This window comes from Nerophis lumbriciformis, linkage group LG35 (assembly GCF_033978685.3).
Source record: "Nerophis lumbriciformis linkage group LG35, RoL_Nlum_v2.1, whole genome shotgun sequence".
NCBI classification, from domain to species: Eukaryota; Metazoa; Chordata; class Actinopteri; order Syngnathiformes; family Syngnathidae; genus Nerophis; species Nerophis lumbriciformis.
This window is the reverse complement of record NC_084582.2, coordinates 12,824,229-12,841,695: the sequence shown is the minus strand read 5'-3', so window position 1 is coordinate 12,841,695 and position 17,467 is coordinate 12,824,229. Positions and strand designations below refer to the sequence as shown.

The 17,467-nt window shown below is 40.5% G+C and overlaps 1 protein-coding gene across 6 annotated transcripts in view; it reads right to left on the bottom strand.

Annotated features, from left to right (window-relative positions):
• Positions 1–2,785, bottom strand: part of ablim3 (actin binding LIM protein family, member 3) — a 101,702-nt gene extending 98,917 nt beyond the window's left edge. For 5 of the 6 annotated variants that reach the window (XM_061928052.2, XM_061928055.2, XM_072912352.1 and 2 more), the window contains exon 1: positions 2,437–2,779. In XM_061928052.2, the coding sequence (XP_061784036.2) occupies positions 2,437–2,449 (13 nt within the window). In that variant the 5' untranslated portion in view covers positions 2,450–2,779. Of the gene's footprint in view, positions 1–2,436 lie in introns of all 6 variants that reach the window. The other variant, XM_072912351.1, reaches the window with a different exon arrangement.
• Between the last annotated feature and the right edge of the window lie 14,682 nt (positions 2,786–17,467).

Here is a 17,467-nt window from a genome sequence, read left to right as displayed (position 1 = left end):
TAACGTTCAAAATATAAAACATTCTCATGCATTTTAATCCAGCATCCATTTTCTACCACACCTGTTCAAGAAGTCGCATTAATGGTAAGAAGTATTGTATTTATTTTTGATTAGCTTTAGAATAACAATGTTAGTAAAAAGAATAAGAGACTTATTGTACCCTAAAAATGTTGGTCTTTCTTAAAAATGCACGCATTTAGTTGTATTCAGTGTTAAAAAATATTATATGGCTCTCACGGAAATACATTTTAAAATATTTGGCTTTCATGGCTCTCTCAGCCAAGAAGGTTCCCGACCCCTGCCCTACAACATTTTTGGACTGTGGGATAACTATATATGTTTTCTAGTTCCCAATTGCATGCAGCAGTCAGGCAAGGTGGTACCAAGAGAGTGAGGCTTAACAATGATAAAGGGGTGTAAGACTGATGCAGTATTTGGTTCTTCGGACAGAAAGTGTCTGACACCGGGTGTTCTTAAAGGGGAACATTATCACCAGACCTATGTAAGCGTCAATATATACCTTGATGTTGCAGAAAAAAGACCATATATTTTTTTAACCGATTTCCGAACTCTAAATGGGTGAATTTTGGCGAATTAAACGCCTTTCTATTATTCGCTCTCGGAGCGATGACGTCACAACGTGACGTCACATCGGGAAGCAATCCGCCATTTTCTCAAACACATTACAAACACCGAGTCAAATCAGCTCTGTTATTTTCCGTTTTTTCGACTGTTTTCCGTACCTTTGAGACATCATGCCTCGTCGATGTGTTGTCGGAGGGTGTAACAACACGAACAGGGACGGATTCAAGTTGCACCAGTGGCCCAAAGATGCGAAAGTGGCAAGAAATTGAACGTTTGTTCCGCACACTTTACCGACGAAAGCTATGCTACGACAGAGATGGCAAGAATGTGTGGATATCCTGCGACACTCAAAGCAGATGCATTTCCAACTGGACTGGACAGATCAGCTTTCAGGAAAAGAGAGCGGATGAGGGTATGTCTACAGAATATATTAATTGATGAAAACTGGGCTGTCTGCACTCTCAAAGTGCATGTTGTTGCCAAATGTATTTCATATGCTGTAAACCTAGTTCATAGTTGTTAGTTTCCTTTAATGCCAAACAAACACATACCAATCGTTGGTTAGAAGGCGATCGCCAAATCCGTCCTCGCTTTCTCCCGTGTCGCTGGCTGTCGTGTCGTTTTCGTCGGTTTCGCTTGCATACGGTTCAAACCGATATGGCTCAATAGCTTCAGTTTCTTCTTCAATTTCGTTTTCGCTACCTGCCTCCACACTACAACCATCCGTTTCAATACATGCGTAATCTGTTGAATCGCTTAAGCCGCTGAAATCCGAGTCTGAATCCGAGCTAATGTCGCTATACCTTGCTGTTCTATGCGCCATGTTTGTTTGTATTGGCATCACTGTGTGACGTCACAGGAAAATGGACGGGTGTATATAACGATGGTTAAAATCAGGCACTTTGAAGCTTTTTTTAGGGATATTGCGTGATGGGTAGAATTTAAAAAAAAACTTGGAAAAATAAAATAAGCCACTGGGAACTGATTTTTAATGGTTTTAACCCTTCTGAAATTGTGATAATGTTCCCCTTTAAGTCCCAACAACAGAAGGAGATATATGTTTAGGTTTTCCTTTCCCTTCCTCGTGAATCAACACTGAATGATTTGTACAAATGCACAACAACATCCACATGCACAAAGCCCTACGGGGAAAAGCCCTGATTCAGCTGACAGGGGATCAGAGTCGGAGTCAGCTGATACAAGGTCAGCTCAGCATCACGGCAGCCCTTGGGTTAGTGTAAGATAAGTACGACAACGGCCTCCGGGCGTCTTCGTCATGCTCTGCATCACGTTCACATTAAGTCCACAAGACCAGCAAGCGAGACCTTCCAATGTTCTTCCAACGACCATGTTGGAGAAGTGACAGGTGGGCTTTTTTATGAGAGGCAACAGCTGAAAGTCTGTGGGGGGGTTCAAATATTTGTGAAAGTGCTTCTTTACAAACATACAACTCTATTTAATAAGCCGCATGAGTGACAGCGAGGCGTTTGTTATGGGAATCTAAGCATTATGGGTGTGAATGCTGAACAGAATGAGGAAGAAATTAGGGTTGGAGAGGCAACGACTGAGATGTGGATGAGCGATCCAAAAAAAGCCTCAGAGGGGTTGAACTCTGACCAAATGGGACTGACCTATTCCAGTTTTACCACGGCTGCATGGGCCAGAATATTAGAAACACTTTTCAGTGTCATGCAAAGGGATCATCTGAACTTTAACCTATGAATCCCCAGCAATACAAACGCCGGAACGAAGGACAACATTGTTGTATTGGATGACATGAGACTGTTCAGGTGTATACACCTGAACAGTAGGTATACCTAATGTTTCCTAGGCTACTATTGTCAAACTTACCACTGGAACTCATGATGCCCAAGGTGCTCTTCTCCAAAACAAGGCAGTTTCGTCGAAAACGAATCCCATATAGCAGGCGACAATATCCCTCAGAATATTGTATCCATATTGTGTCATTAAGAGGGAATGTCCGGTGAAGGCAAATGATGCTCCTCACTCTTCGCAACGCTGCTTCCAGTCCATGTATGTCAACACCGGCAAAACACCGCCAAATAACAAAAGGAAAGATACAAAATGAGACTAATTTCCTGGATTTTTTGTGTTTTTTTGTTCAGAGGAGAAATGAAGAGTGTTAGAAACACACATCAGCTCAGTCGAATCCACCTTCACCTTCTCTCTGCCGGCTCCCTCTGACCGCTGTGCTGTGCGCGCGCCTCTCACGCGACTCAACATAGACACAGCTCGCCGTTTCCGGTACGTCTTTTCAAAATAAACGGCACACCTTGCGAGGTCTCCCTCAAAATGATACGCGAATCAATTTAGGCATTCAGAACACTTACGTGACAAAATCCTCAAACGGACAAGGTTAATAATATCAAATAATAATAATATAAAAAATAATGAATGTGAGCTTATAATGCCTGACTTGAAAAGACAAGTAATACGTCCCCCCGAATGTAATTGGCACTTTATAACTATAAAGAAATGTAACCTTTTTTTATCCATCCATTTTCTCTCCCAAGAACAGTTTTTTTCCCTAAAGCAGGGGTCGGCAACCCAAAATGTTGGAAGAGCCATATTGGACCAAAAATACAAAAAACTAATCTGTCTGGAGCCGCCAAAAACTAAAGCCTTCTATAAGTGATATAATGAAGTCAACACATTGTATACGTGTCTTTATTAGCTATATTAGCCTACTATCAAAATGATCGTTTAAGTTAAGTCATACTTGCCAACCTTGAGACCTCCGATTTCGGGAGGTGGGGGTGGGGGTGGGGGTGGGGGTGGAGGGGCATGGTTGGGGGCGTGGCTAAGAGGGGAGGAGTATATTTACAGCTAGAATTCACCAAGTCAAGTATTTCATATATATATATATATATATATATATATATATATATATATATATATATATATATATATATATATATATATATATATATATATATATATATAAGAAATACTTGACTTATATATATAAGAAATACTTGACTTTCAGTGAATTCTAGCTATAAATAAATATTTATTTTATTGTATGTATATATATATATATATATATATATATATATATAAAAGAAATACTTGAATTTCAGTGTTCATTTATTTACACGTATACTTGTTGAGTTAAGGGTTGAATTGTCCATCCTTGTTCTATTCTCTGTCACTATTTTTCTAACCATGCTGAACACCCTCTCTCATGATGCATTGATGTGTGGCACGCACAAAAGTGCTTTCATCAAATGCACTAGATGGCAGTATTGGCCTGTTTAAGAGTGTCACAACATTGCTGTTTACGGCAGACGAACTGCTTTACGGCAGACCAAAACATGACTGCTGTTGTTGTGTGTTGTTGCCGCTCTGGGAGGACGTTAATGAAACTGCCTAACAATAAACCCACATAAGGAACTAAGAACTCGCCCTCGATCATTCTACAGTTATAACGTCATTGGGCAGGCACACCGTTTATATTGTGGGCGGACCTGAGTCCGCCTGAATTTCGGGAGATTTTCGGGAGATAATTTGTCCCGGGAGGTTTTCGGGAGAGGCGCTGAATTTCGGGAGTCTCCCGGAAAATCCGGGAGGGTTGGCAAGTATGAGTTAAGTTAAGGAAATTAAATGAGCTCAAATATACCTACAAACAAGGCATAATGATGCAATATGTACATGCAGCTAGCCTAAATAGCAAGTTAGCATCGATTAGCTTGCCAAATATGCCTGATTAGCACTCTAAACAAGTCAATAACATCAACAAAGTTCACCTTTGTGCATTCGTGCACAGCATAAAAAGTTTGGTGGACAAAAAGAGAAAAATAATGAGTGGCATAAAATATGTCTTTCTATAGCATCGTTGAAGAAAGTTATACATGTAAACAAACTACGGTCAGTCCAAGGACCGCCAAAATTAGTAGGACAAAACGGCGCTCACCAAATACTCTCATCGGATAATCATGTTTAATATAAGCAAACTACGGTGCGTTCAAGGACTTACGAAATCAGGAAAAAATGGTGCGCGCCAAATACTCTCATCAGTGAAGCATGTTTAATATAAACAGTGGGATTTCTAACAATTAGGGAGGTTTGTGTCATGTTTGTCCTCCTACAGAAAACATATTAAAACAAAAATATATTTTTCCCCCATCTTTTTTTATTTTCATACATTTTTGAAAAAGCTCCAGGGAGCCACTGGGGCGGCGCTAAAGAGTCGCAAGTGGCTCTAGAGCCGCAGGTTGCAGACCCCTGCCCTAAAGCCATAACCACAGTAAACTCTCCTTGGCACTGATTTTATAGTTTAGCACCTCTCTGTGTGCAATTTTTCTTTCCACCCACAGTCTGAATGCTTCTGTATAAATATATATATATATATATATATAGTATAATATTTACTATTTAAACAACACATTCAGAAAATTCGTTCTCAGGACTGGACTGTGCACCTTAACTCCTATTTTTCTATGTTTTGCATATTTATAGACTGTCGCATATACTGGAGTTGCTTTTAATCTCATTGTACCTGTGTATAGTGACAAAAAAAGGCATTCTATTCTATTCTATTCTTCCCCTTATACGAGGTCGGGTCGCGGGGGCAGCAGCCTAAGCAGGGAAGCCCAGCCTTCCCTCTCCCCAGCCACTTCGTCCAGCTCCTCCCAGGGGATCCCGAGGCGTTCCCAGGCCAGCCGGGAGTCATAGTCTTCCCAACGTGTCCTGGGTCTTCCGCGTAGCCTAATGCCTACCAGATGCCCGAACCACCTCATCTGGCTCCTCTCGATGTGGCGGAGCAGCGGCTTTACTTTGAGCGCCCCCCGGATGGCAGAGCTTTTCACCTTATCTCTAATCGAGAGACCCGCCACCCGGCGGAGGAAACTCATTTCGGCCGCTTGTACCCGTGATCTTGTCATTTCTGTCATAACCCAAAGCTCATGACCATAGGTGAGGATGGGAACGTAGCTCGACCAGTAAAATGAGAGCTTTGCCTTCCGGCTCAGCTCCTTCTTCACCACAACGGATCGATACAGCGTCCGCATTACTGAAGACGCCGCACCGATACACCTGTCGATCTCACGATCCACTCTTCCCTCACTCGTGAACAAGACTCCGAGGTACTTGAACTAGTCCACTCCCCCACTCTCAAAAATATTTCTAAAGTGAGATCATTTCGAGATCCAATTTAGACAACAAATTTGTCAAAATTGGATCTCGAAATGTTCATTCAGGCGTTCATTTCATCTCGCAATGACTATTGCAATTCTCTTTTCACTCTCTTCAACAAGTCAACGTTAAAAAGACTTCAGAGTCTCTTTAAGTTGAACAGTCTGAAGTTCAGCTTCAGACTGTACAAAATGCGGTTGCCAGACTTTTGACCGGTGCACCAAGAACAGCTCATATCACCCCCGTTTTATCCAGTCTTCATTGGCTTCCAGTCAAATTCCGCATTGAGTTTAAGATTCTAGTCCTGACTTTCAGTGCATTGCATGGCAAGGCCCCTCAGTACATCACTGACTTGTTATGCCCCTACTCCTCAGGGCACAGCCTCCGGTCTTCAGGCCAGGGTCTTCTAAAGATCCTGAAAACTTGTTTTAAAACCCGTGGACACCTGGCATTCCAGGCTATAGCTCCCAGACTCTGGAACAACTTGCACCAGTCCCTCCGTGACTTTTCATTTTAGTAAAGCTTTTAGTTAATGACACCTTTTAACTATCATTTTTAATCCACTTTGTATCCTTTTTTTGGTGTTGCCCTTGTTGTTTTAATTGAATTGTTGTTTTTCTTCACCTATGTTTTGTACAGCGCTTTGTGATTTCATCTGTGAAAAGCGCATTATAAATAAAATGTACTTACTTACTTTTTTTTACAAAAACAACCAATTTCATATGAACTCTAGTTTACGATAACCTCAACATGATGAATACTAACTAAATGATAGTACTGTATGACATGTTGAATGCTGCACTCCAGTCACCATTAAAAAGTCCTGATGATAGTCACACACACACTAGGTGTGGTGAAATTATCCTCTGCATTTGACCCATCCCCATGTTCACCCCCTGGGAGGTGAGGGGAGCAGTGAGCAGCAGTGGTGATTTAACCCCCAATTCCAACCCCTGATGCTGAGTGCCAAGCAGGGAGGTAATGGGTCCCATTTTTATAGTCTTTGGTATGACTCGGCCGGGGTTTGAACTCGCAACCTCCCAGTCTCAGGGCGGACACTCTAACCACTAGGCTAGTGTTGTGCAAGACGTAGGTATGATGTTTGATAAGAAATTATCGAGTTCGAGCCCATTATCGAATCCTCTTATCGAACCGACTCCTTATCGATTCTCTTATCGAGTCCAGATAGGTTGTTGTATATGGAAAAAAACACAATATTTGGTTTAACAAAAGCTCACTTTTACTTTATAAGAAAAAAATAAAAATAAAAAATAAAAAATAAAAATAAATAAATATTGACTGTTACCCCCCTAAAAAAATAAAATAAATAAATATTGACTGTTGTTACCCAAAGTATATTAAGTGGGATTTTTCAGAAAAACAAATATATACAGTAACACAAAAACAACCTGTCTCTGTGATCACTATAGGTGAATAGCCATGCCATGGGGCGTTTTTTTACGGTCCATTATTTTTGCTGCTTGTGTGACATCGCAGGAAATGACGTAGCTCAGTCATTGGGCATTTCTTGTGGGACAGGATTCGTTCCCAGGGATTCGAATAAAGAACCAACTCTTTTTTTTTTACTATAGTGGCCTCGATAACGGGAACCGGTTCTCAAAAAGGGATTTGAGTCCATGGAATCGGTTCTTTTCTTATCGATCGGTTCTTTTCTTATCGAACAACCGGGAGAACCAGTTTCGAACATCATCTCTAGCAAGGCGTGGTGGAGCTTTCATTGTGTCTCACAGAACGCCTAATCCACTGAGACTTGAACGTTTTTTTATTTTATTGTGAAGGTGTCCCTATGCGTAAGTAGATGTCATTGCTTGACGCACCTGTCTCATGGGGAGGCGACTACGTCATTCCTGGCAGCTTCACGCACAGCTCCCTAATAACACTCTTTCAGTTCATCTGCAAAAAAAAAGAAAAAAAAAAAAAGTATTTTTTATTTGCAATGCTTGTGCTGTGCAGAATAAGTGTCGATAAATATTAGACAATGCGAAGCTGCGAAAAACCTTTAAACGTATTTTATTTACAGAGGAAGTCAAGGGGTTGTTGTGAAAACTGCTGTAACACTGCCCTCTGCTGGACAAACCTCATGCATACTGCAAAGGGCGAGGTTATTTGTGACACATGCTCCACTGTTTGTAATTGCTGCAGTAATTACCTGGACTGGTTCGTGTAGTTCTGGTGTGGTTTCACAAAAACGTCTAATACATTGCTGTCAAACTCAGGGCCCATGACCAAGGTCTGGCCCACCACTTCATTTTTACTTGGCTGTGAAAGGCTGGAATTAATGTGCGTTAATAAAGCACTTTATTTTTTATTGTTAAATGTATTTTAATTTTTTCATTTTTGACCGAAGAATATTTTCAGTGCGATTGTCTATCTTTTAAACGTTATATTTATCTGATCTTATATAGATCGAAGATGTTTTAAAAATATGTTTTGTATAAAAACAAACTAACAAAAAAACAAACAAACGAAAAAAACAAACTAAACTAAATAAAGGGTTTTTGTTGTGTGGAATTTTGGAAAAGGTTTGATCAAATGAAATTGGTCCAACAGAAAACAATGGTAAATACTAAAAACACTAACCTATTTATTATTAATTGCCTGTAATGGGGCAGCACGGTGAGACAGAGGTTAGTGCATCTGCCTCACAATACGAAGGTCCTGAGTAGTCCTGAGTTAAATCCCGGGCTCAGGATCTTTCTGTGTGGAGTTTGCATGTTCTCCCCGTGACTGCGTGGGTTCCCTCCGGGTACTCCGGCTTCCTCCCACCTCCAAAGACATGCACCTGGGGATAAGTTGATTGGCAACACTAAATTGGCCCTAGTGTGTGAATGTGAGTGTGAATGTTGTCTGTCTATCTGTGTTGGACCTGCGATGAGGTGGCGACTTGTCCAGGGTGTACCCCGCCTTCCGCCCGATTGTAGCTGAGATAGGCTCCAGCGACCCCCCGCGACCCCAAAAGGGACAAGCGGTAGAAAATGGATGGATGGATGTCTGTAATGGACTTATACTATGTCTTTGGGCTAAAGTGGAGCGGTCATTGTTTTTGGCGACATCTAGTGGCCGCAATAATTCATTAAATTGATACTTTGTAATAAGCTACTGCCTTGGAGATTTTGTATTTGTAAGTATTATGCAACTATAATTATTTGATACTTGTTTATATTAAGTTAAAGTGAAAGTTCCAATGATTGTCTCACACACACACTAGGTGTGGAGAAATGTGTCCTCTGCATTTGACCCATCCCCTTGTTCAGAGAGGAGCAGTGGGCAGCAGCGGTGGCCGCGCCCGGGAATCATTTTTGGTGATTTAACCCCCAATTCTAACCCTTGATGCTGAGGGAGGGAGGTTATGGGTCCCATTTTTATAGTCTTTGGTATGACTCGGCCGGGGTTTGAACTCACAACCTACACTCTAACCACTAGGCCACTGAGTAGGTGAATTTTGAATACTGAATATTGACAAAAGCGTGGTTTTTTTCACGTTTTTTCCCCAAGATGGCGCCTCTGTAGTGGCTGCTGTTGTCAGGAGCTCTGTGCTCTTGTGTCATCCTTTTGTGTTCCTGATGTTTCCCTCTTGTTTTCATGTGTTTTTTTGCCTTTTGGTTCGGGACCTTTTGGGACTGTGTGACAAGGGGTGGCACTTTCGTGACTTCTGTGGTGCTTTTTTGTGAACTTCTGGATCTGCTTCCCGGGAGCCTTTTGGCCATGGAGACCTGCTGCTGGGTCTCTGCCACACTATTTATCAACAACACCCAGAAACGCTGCCGCTTTCGCTAGGCCTGAGCTCATCTAAGATGGACTGATGCAAAGTGGAAAAGTGTTCTGTGGTCTGACGAGTCCATTTTCAAATTGTTTTTGGAAACTGTGGACGTTGTGTCCGCTGGACCAAAGAGGAAAAGAACCATCCAGATTGTTATAGGCGCAAAGTTGAAAAGCCAGCATCTGTGATGGTATGGGGGTGTATTAGTGCCCAAGACATGGGTAACTTACACATATGTGAAGGCACCATTAATGCTGAAAGGTACATACAGGTTTTGGAGCAACATATGTTGCCATCCAAGCAACGTTACCATTGACCATACTTGCCAACCCTCCCGGATTTTCCGGGAGACTCCCAAAATTCAGCGCCTCTCCCGAAAACCTCCCGGGACAAATTTTCTCCCGAAAATCTCCCGAAATTCAGGTGGACTCAGGTCCATGAGGACCTGAGTCCGCTAACCCACAATATAACCAGCATACCTGCCCAATCACGTTATAACTGTAGAATGATGGAGGGCGAGTTCTTGGTTTCTTATGTGGGTTTATTGTTAGGCAGTTTCATTAACGTCCTCACAGCGCGGTAACAACACACAACAACAGCAGTCACGTTTATATATACCGTAAAGCAGTTCGTCTGCCGTAAACAGCAATGTTGTGACACTCTTAAACAGGACAATACTGCCATCTAGTGCATTTGATGAAAGCACTTTTGTGCGTGCCACACATCAATGCATCATCAGAGTTCAGCATGGTTAGAAAAATAGTGACAGAGAATAGAACAAGGATGGACAATTCAACCCTTAACTCAACAATGAGTAGATGAGTGGTATGTGTGTGTATATGTATATGAAATTCAAATATTTATTTTATATATATATATATATATATATATATATATATATATATATATATATATATATATATATATATATATATATATATATAAAATAAATACTTGAATTTCAGTGTTCATATATTCATATATGTGTTCATATATATATATATATATATATATATATATATATATATATATATATATATATATATATATATATATATATATATATATATATATATATACATACATATATATATAATAAAATTTATATATATATATATATATATATATATATATATACACGTATATATATATATATGTATATACATATAATAAAATAAATATATATATATATATATATATATATATATATAGCTAGAATTCACTGAACGTCAAGTATTTGTTATATACATATATATATATATTATATATATATATATATATATATGAAATACTTGACTTGATGAATTCTAGCTGTAAATATACTCCTCCCCTTTTAGCCACGCCCCCAACCACGCCCCCTCCCACCCCCCGCCCCCCACCTCCCGAAATCGGAGGTCTCAAGGTTGGCAAGTATGCCATTGACGCCCCTGTTTATTTCAGCAAGACAATGCCAAGCCACGTGTTACAACAACGTGGCTTCATAGTAAAAGAGTGCGGGTACTAGACTGGCCTGCCTGTAGTCCAGACCTGTCTCTCATTGAAAATGTGTGGCACAATATGAAGCCTAAAAGGGACGGCGTGGCGTGGCGCAGTGGAAGAGTGGCCGTGCGCGACCCGAGGGTCCCTGGTTCAATCCCCACCTAGTACCAACCTCGTCATGTCCGTTGTGTCCTGAGCAAGACACTTCACCCTTGCTCCTGATGGGTGCTGGTTAGCGCCTTGCATGGCAGCTCCCTCCATCAGCGTGTGAATGTGTGTGTGAATGGGTAAATGTGGAAGTAGTGTCAAAGCGCTTTGAGTACCTTGAAGGTAGAAAAGCGCTATACAAGTACAACCCATTTATCATTTATCATCATTTAAAATACCACAACGGAGACCCCAGACTGTTGAACAACTTTTAAGCTGTACATCAAGCAAAAATGGGAAGGAATTCCACCTGAAAAGCTTCAAAAATTGGTCTTCTCAGTTATCAAACGTTTACTGAGTGTTGTTAAAAGGAAAGGCCATGTAACACAGTAGTAAAAATGCCCCTGTGCCATCTTTTTTGCAATGTGTTGCTGCCATTAAATTCAAAGTTAATGATTATTTGCAAAAAAAAATTACGTTTCTCATTTCAAACATTAAATATCTTGTCTTTGCAGTCCATTCAATTGAATATAAGTTGAAAAGGATTTGCAAATCATTGTATTCTGTTTTTATTTAGGAATTACACAATGTGCCAACTTCACTGGTTTTGGGTTTTGTACATGTACATTCATATATTCACTGTTACAATCGGCCCTGGTCTAATAATAATGAGGTAAAAGATGACACCCTAAAGTAAGCTTAATACATTTACATAACATCAATTCAATTTTTACACAGCCTGACCTCCTTAGGGTCCCTAGAATAAACTGGAACCTATCACAGTGCGCTTGGGGTGAGAGGACCCTGTACTGGTCAGCAGTCATCAGTCTCCAATTCACCTAACATGCATGTTTTTGGAATTCGGGAGGATGTCGGCGTACCAGGAGTGCAAAAAATGACAAATATTTTTCTGTCCTCCCCTTATAGAACCCCTGCAACCCTGGTGCGCGTGTGCTGTTTTTATTCAGTGATCCCCCGACTGCGTCCTGAGGAAACCCTGCTTGTGAAGCTGAAAAGGAAGCAGGACAATGGGTCAATGGGATGTGAGCGCCTCGCTCTCCTCTGCCACCACACACACTGTCCTCTGTCCTTATTTGTTGCTAAATTTACTGCAGCATCAAAGGCCACGCTATCTACTCTGAACAAGGTTGTAAAATGAACAACACATTTAGATTTACAGTATATATCTTGTACTAGTACTGTAAAGTTCAAATTTGAATGACAATAAAAAGAAGTCTAAGTCTAAGTCTCTAAGTTTAAGTGTACCAAATACTGTATCTTAAGCCTCAAAGTTTTTCTCCTCTGTTTGCTGTTTTGTGCTCTTTTTATGTGCTTACTTTATTACAGTATAACTTTAGCCTGCTTTGCTTATTAGACCAAGTATGGACAATATATTTGAGGCCAGTCTGTTTCAGTCTGAGTGGATCCGTGCTCTTTGGTCCTGGGTGCTGACTATGCTTGGTGTCAATTGTGTGCTCTACAGTTATCCTCTTGGCTGACAGGGGAAAAACAGGAAGTTGGCCTTCCCGTGCAATGAGGGCAGCAGGGCAGGTCAGGTTTGCGGCACCGGCAAACATTCCCTGATGTGTGATGGGTGGGAAATGTTCATTGTCGTCGCTATTTCACATATCAGAGGTTCCTGAGTTCGCCTGACATTACATCAATCAATCAATCAATCAAAGTTTATTTATATAACCCTAAATCACAAGTGTCTCAAAGGGCTGCACAAGCCACAACGACATCCTCGGCTCAGATCCCACATCAGGGCAAGAAAAAACTCAACCCAATGGGATTACAATGAGAAACCTTGGAGGGGACCGCAGATGTGGGGACCCCTGGGCGACCGATGCAATGGACGTCGAGTGGATCTAGATCAGTGGTTCTTAACCTGGGTTCGATCGAACCCTAGGGGTTCGGTGAGTTGGCCTCAGGGGTTCGGCGGAGGTCAAAACACACCCGACTCATGGTGTAAATAAAAACTTCTCCCTATCGGTGTATTACGGATACGGCAACAGCAGAAGTCAGACTGATTTGCAGGTGTGTAATTTGTTGTGAGTTTATGCACTGTGTTGGTTTTGTTGTTTGAACAAGGGGATGTTCATGCATGGTTCATTTTGTGCACCAGTAAAAAACCATGAGAACACTTTAGTATGGGGAACATATTCACCATCAATTAGTTGCTTATTAACATGCACATTAGTAACATATTGGCTCTTAACTAGTCATTATTAAGTACTTATTAATGCCTTATTCGGCATGGCCTTATTATAACCCTAACCCTCTAACCCAGTGATTCTTAACCTTGTTGGAGGTACCGAACCCCACCAGTTTCATATGCGCATTCACCGAACCCTTCTTTTGTGAAAAGTAACATTTCTTTTTTTTTCAAGTTCAAGACAAAGTTATATGTTTTTGGTAACACTTTAGTATGGGGAACATATTCTAAGTAACAACAATTTAATTTAGAGTTATTTGGTAAGGGATAGAGGGTTAGGGTCAGGGTTACAGGGTTAGGGTTATAATAAGGCCATGCCGAATAAGGCATTAATAAGTACTTAATAATGACTAGTTAAGAGCCAATATGTTGATAATTTGTATGTTATAAAGCAACTAATTAATGGTGAATATGTTCCCCATACTAAAGTGTTACCATGTTTTTTTTACTGGTGCACAAAATGAACCGTGCATGAACATCACCTTGTTCAAACAACAAAACCAACACAGTGCATAAACTCACAACAAATTACACACCTGCAAATCAGTCAGCTGTTGCCGTATCCGTAACACGTTGATAGGGAGAAGTTTGTATATACACGATGAGTCGGGTGTGTTTTGACCTCCGCCAAACCCCTGAGGCCGACTCACCGAACCCCTAGGGTTTGATCGAACCCAGGTTAAGAACCACTGCTCAAACCCCAACCCTAACCCTAACCAAAAAACTCTAAATTAAGTCTTTGTTACTTATAATATGTTCCCCTAGTGTCCAAAAAACTCTAAATTAAGTCTTTGTTACTTAGAATATGTTCCCCATACTAAAGTGTTACCAAAAACATATAACTTTGTCTTGAATTTGAAAAAAAAAGTTTTTTTATTTTTCACGAAAGAAGGGTTCGGTGAATGCTCATATGAAACTTGTGGGGTTCGGTACCTCCAACAAGGTTAAGAACCACTGATCTAGATCATAGTGTGAGAGTCCAGTCCATAGTGGGGTCAGCCGGAGATCGTCTTGGGTGGGGACAAGTCAGTATCGCATAGATGTCCCCAACTGATGCACAGATGAGTGGTCCATCCCAGGTCCCGACTTTGAACAGCTAGCGTGTCATCTGTGGTCACCTAATCTGTGCCCCCCCTCTCCACGAAGGAGAGGGGGGCAGAGCAGAAAAGAGACGGCAGATCAACTGGTCTAATTGGGGGGTCTATTTAAAGGTTAGAATATGCAAATGAGTTTTAAGATGGGACTTAAATACTTCTATATCAGTGGTTCTTAACCTTGTTGGAGGTACCGAACCCCACCACTTTCTTACGCGCATTGCCCGAACCCTTCTTCAGTGAAATAAATTGTATTTATTTTTTTCAAATTCAAGACAAAGTTATAGGTTTTTTTTACAGGTGCACAAAATGAACCGTGCATTAACATCACCTTGTTCAAAGAACAAAACCAACACAGTGCATTAACTCACAGCAAATTACACACCTGCAAATCAGATGGAAAATTAGAGGGAACATTGTTTGGGGGTATCCATTGTACGCCGATAGGGAGAAGTTTTTATTTACACCATGAGTCGGGTGTGTCTTGACCTCCGCCGAACCCCTGAGGCCGACGCACCGAACCCCTAGGGTTCGATCGAACCCAGGTTAAGAACCACTGTTCTATATGCTTGGTAAAGCCCCTTTCTGGTCCAAGGCAGGGTCATAGAGCAGGGCATGAGTCCGGTGTGGACCAACTTGAGAGCCATTTCACCAATCAAACGGAGCCTGGTGGTCATATGACCGCACTCAGCCCACACACACCGTAATAAGTGACATGACGTCAGACGAGGCAGCACAACTCTCCAATGGTTACTTTCAAACTGGGAAAAATAAAATATATGCGCAGTTATTTGTGTCAATAAAAATGTTGATATTTCAGCTTTCAAGAATTCGACTTCTCACTAAAGAAACATGTTGCTGTAAGTTATTTTTATGTTTTGAATGCGCTTATGCTAAATTTCATATTTTGTAGTACATTCTGTTGTCTCTCTCTCTCTGTCTCCCTCTCTCACACACAAACTTGTTTTTTAAAGCATATTCTACAACATTTTAAGCATTTTCAGACATGAAAATGGCTAAATAAACCCGAAATATCAATACTAGTATAGTATTGGCTAACGAGAGAGACCAAACCAATCAGAGCACGCTGTTCAGTATCGCGGCCAGTGATTGGCTCAGCCTTTCAGCATTACTATATTACAGTGGTTTTACCAAGTGCCACTCCAGAAAACAGTTGGCTCTCTAAGTACCACCCTAATGACCAACATTACAATACAGTAGCATAGTAGGCCTAAATATTCATTGAAAACAAGGCATATAGTTTTTTTTTTTACAAGTATATTTGGGGACGGCTTGGCGCTGTTGGTAGAGTGGCCGTGCCAGCAACCTGAGGGTTTCTGGTTCGATCCCCAGCTTCTACCAACCTAGTCACATGCGTTGCTTGAGGAAGACACTTCACCCTTGCTCCTGATGGGTCGTGGTTAGTGCCTTGCATGGCAGCTCCCGCCATTAGTGTGTGAATGTGTGTCTGAAGGTGTGTGTGAATGGGTGAATGTGGAAATAGTCTCAAAGCGCTTTGAGTACCTTGAAGGTAGAAAAGCGCTATACAAGTATAACCCATTCATCATTTATATTTAATATTTTCGGCCACCTAGTTTGAACAGTAACACTGTCTTTGAATATTTAATTAAATGAGTGGCAGAGCAGTGTATAGAGACAGTATGCCCAACTCGGTTTCAAAGTTAGTAGAAAACATGGTCCCTTGTAGTTACGTGAGGTGCTAAGAACAACGCATACTTGCCAATCCTCCCGAATTTTCCGGGAGACTCCCGAAATTCAGCGCCTCTCCCGAAAAGCTCCCGGGACAAATATTCTCCCGAAAATCTCCCGATTTTCAGCCGGAGCTGGAAGCCACACCCCCTCCAGCTCCATGCGGACCTGAGTGAGGACAGCCTTTTTTCATGACGGGAGGACAACAGGGTGACAAGAACTAAATCATCCAGACTAGAGATAAATTGTATTATTGTGTTTATTTTACCTAAAAATAAATATATTTATTAATTCAAAAAAAAAAAACTAAATAAATTTTTACTATATTTTGCTAAAAACATCAAAATTAATTGTATTTTTATTTGTATTTTTTCGTGACTCCTTATTACATCCAGCCATATAATTATACATTAAAATAAACATATTTCAAATAATTGATTTTAAATTATCATAATAATTTATTTAAAATGACCATATTTAATTATTAAAATAATTGCTTGTTTATCAACCACTTTAGCATTTTATTCATTACATTTTGAAACTCTCAGAAGCCAAGTTATGTTGTATTCCTTAATATTTATTTATGCAAGTTTGCAGTATCAATTATCTAAACACAGTTTTGTTTGCATATTTTCAGGATGTAGATATATATATCTATATATGTATAGATATATATATATATATGTATGAAATACTTGACTTGGTGAATTCTAGCTGTCAATATACTCCTCCCTCTTAACCACGCCTAGGGTGACCATTTCCATGACACCAAAAAGGAGGACATTATGCGCCATATCAATAAATTACTATGGTGTACATAGGACTCTGGTATACTCTTATTTATAGTACAATTTTGAGTGGTTTAAAGATGATGTTTGTGTGGCTGAATAGGAAAAAATATTAAAGTCAAGTGTTTGTTAACAGTATTTGTATTTATTCAATACATTGTGGTGTTCAAAAAGTGACCACTGAGATGAATCTTTTCAAGTGCAGAGTACCACAAAGCATAACATGTGTGGACTTAAATGTAGTTAACATATATAATTTAAAAAAAATGCCACAAAAATTTTTCCACATCAACATCAAGGCTGCTTGCTGCATATCTGGTTGCGTTATGCAGAATATGGGCCAAACAGTTTGCAGGGAGCACATCTTTTTGGCTCAGTTTCAACTTCTGATACACACTGTTATGTTTGCCACAATTGACACTGGCATTGTCTGCTGCATATGCAGACATGTTTTTCACCTCTAAGCCAGACATCTAAAGTTTTGCCAGCAGCTGGTTTGTTATGGCTTCTGACG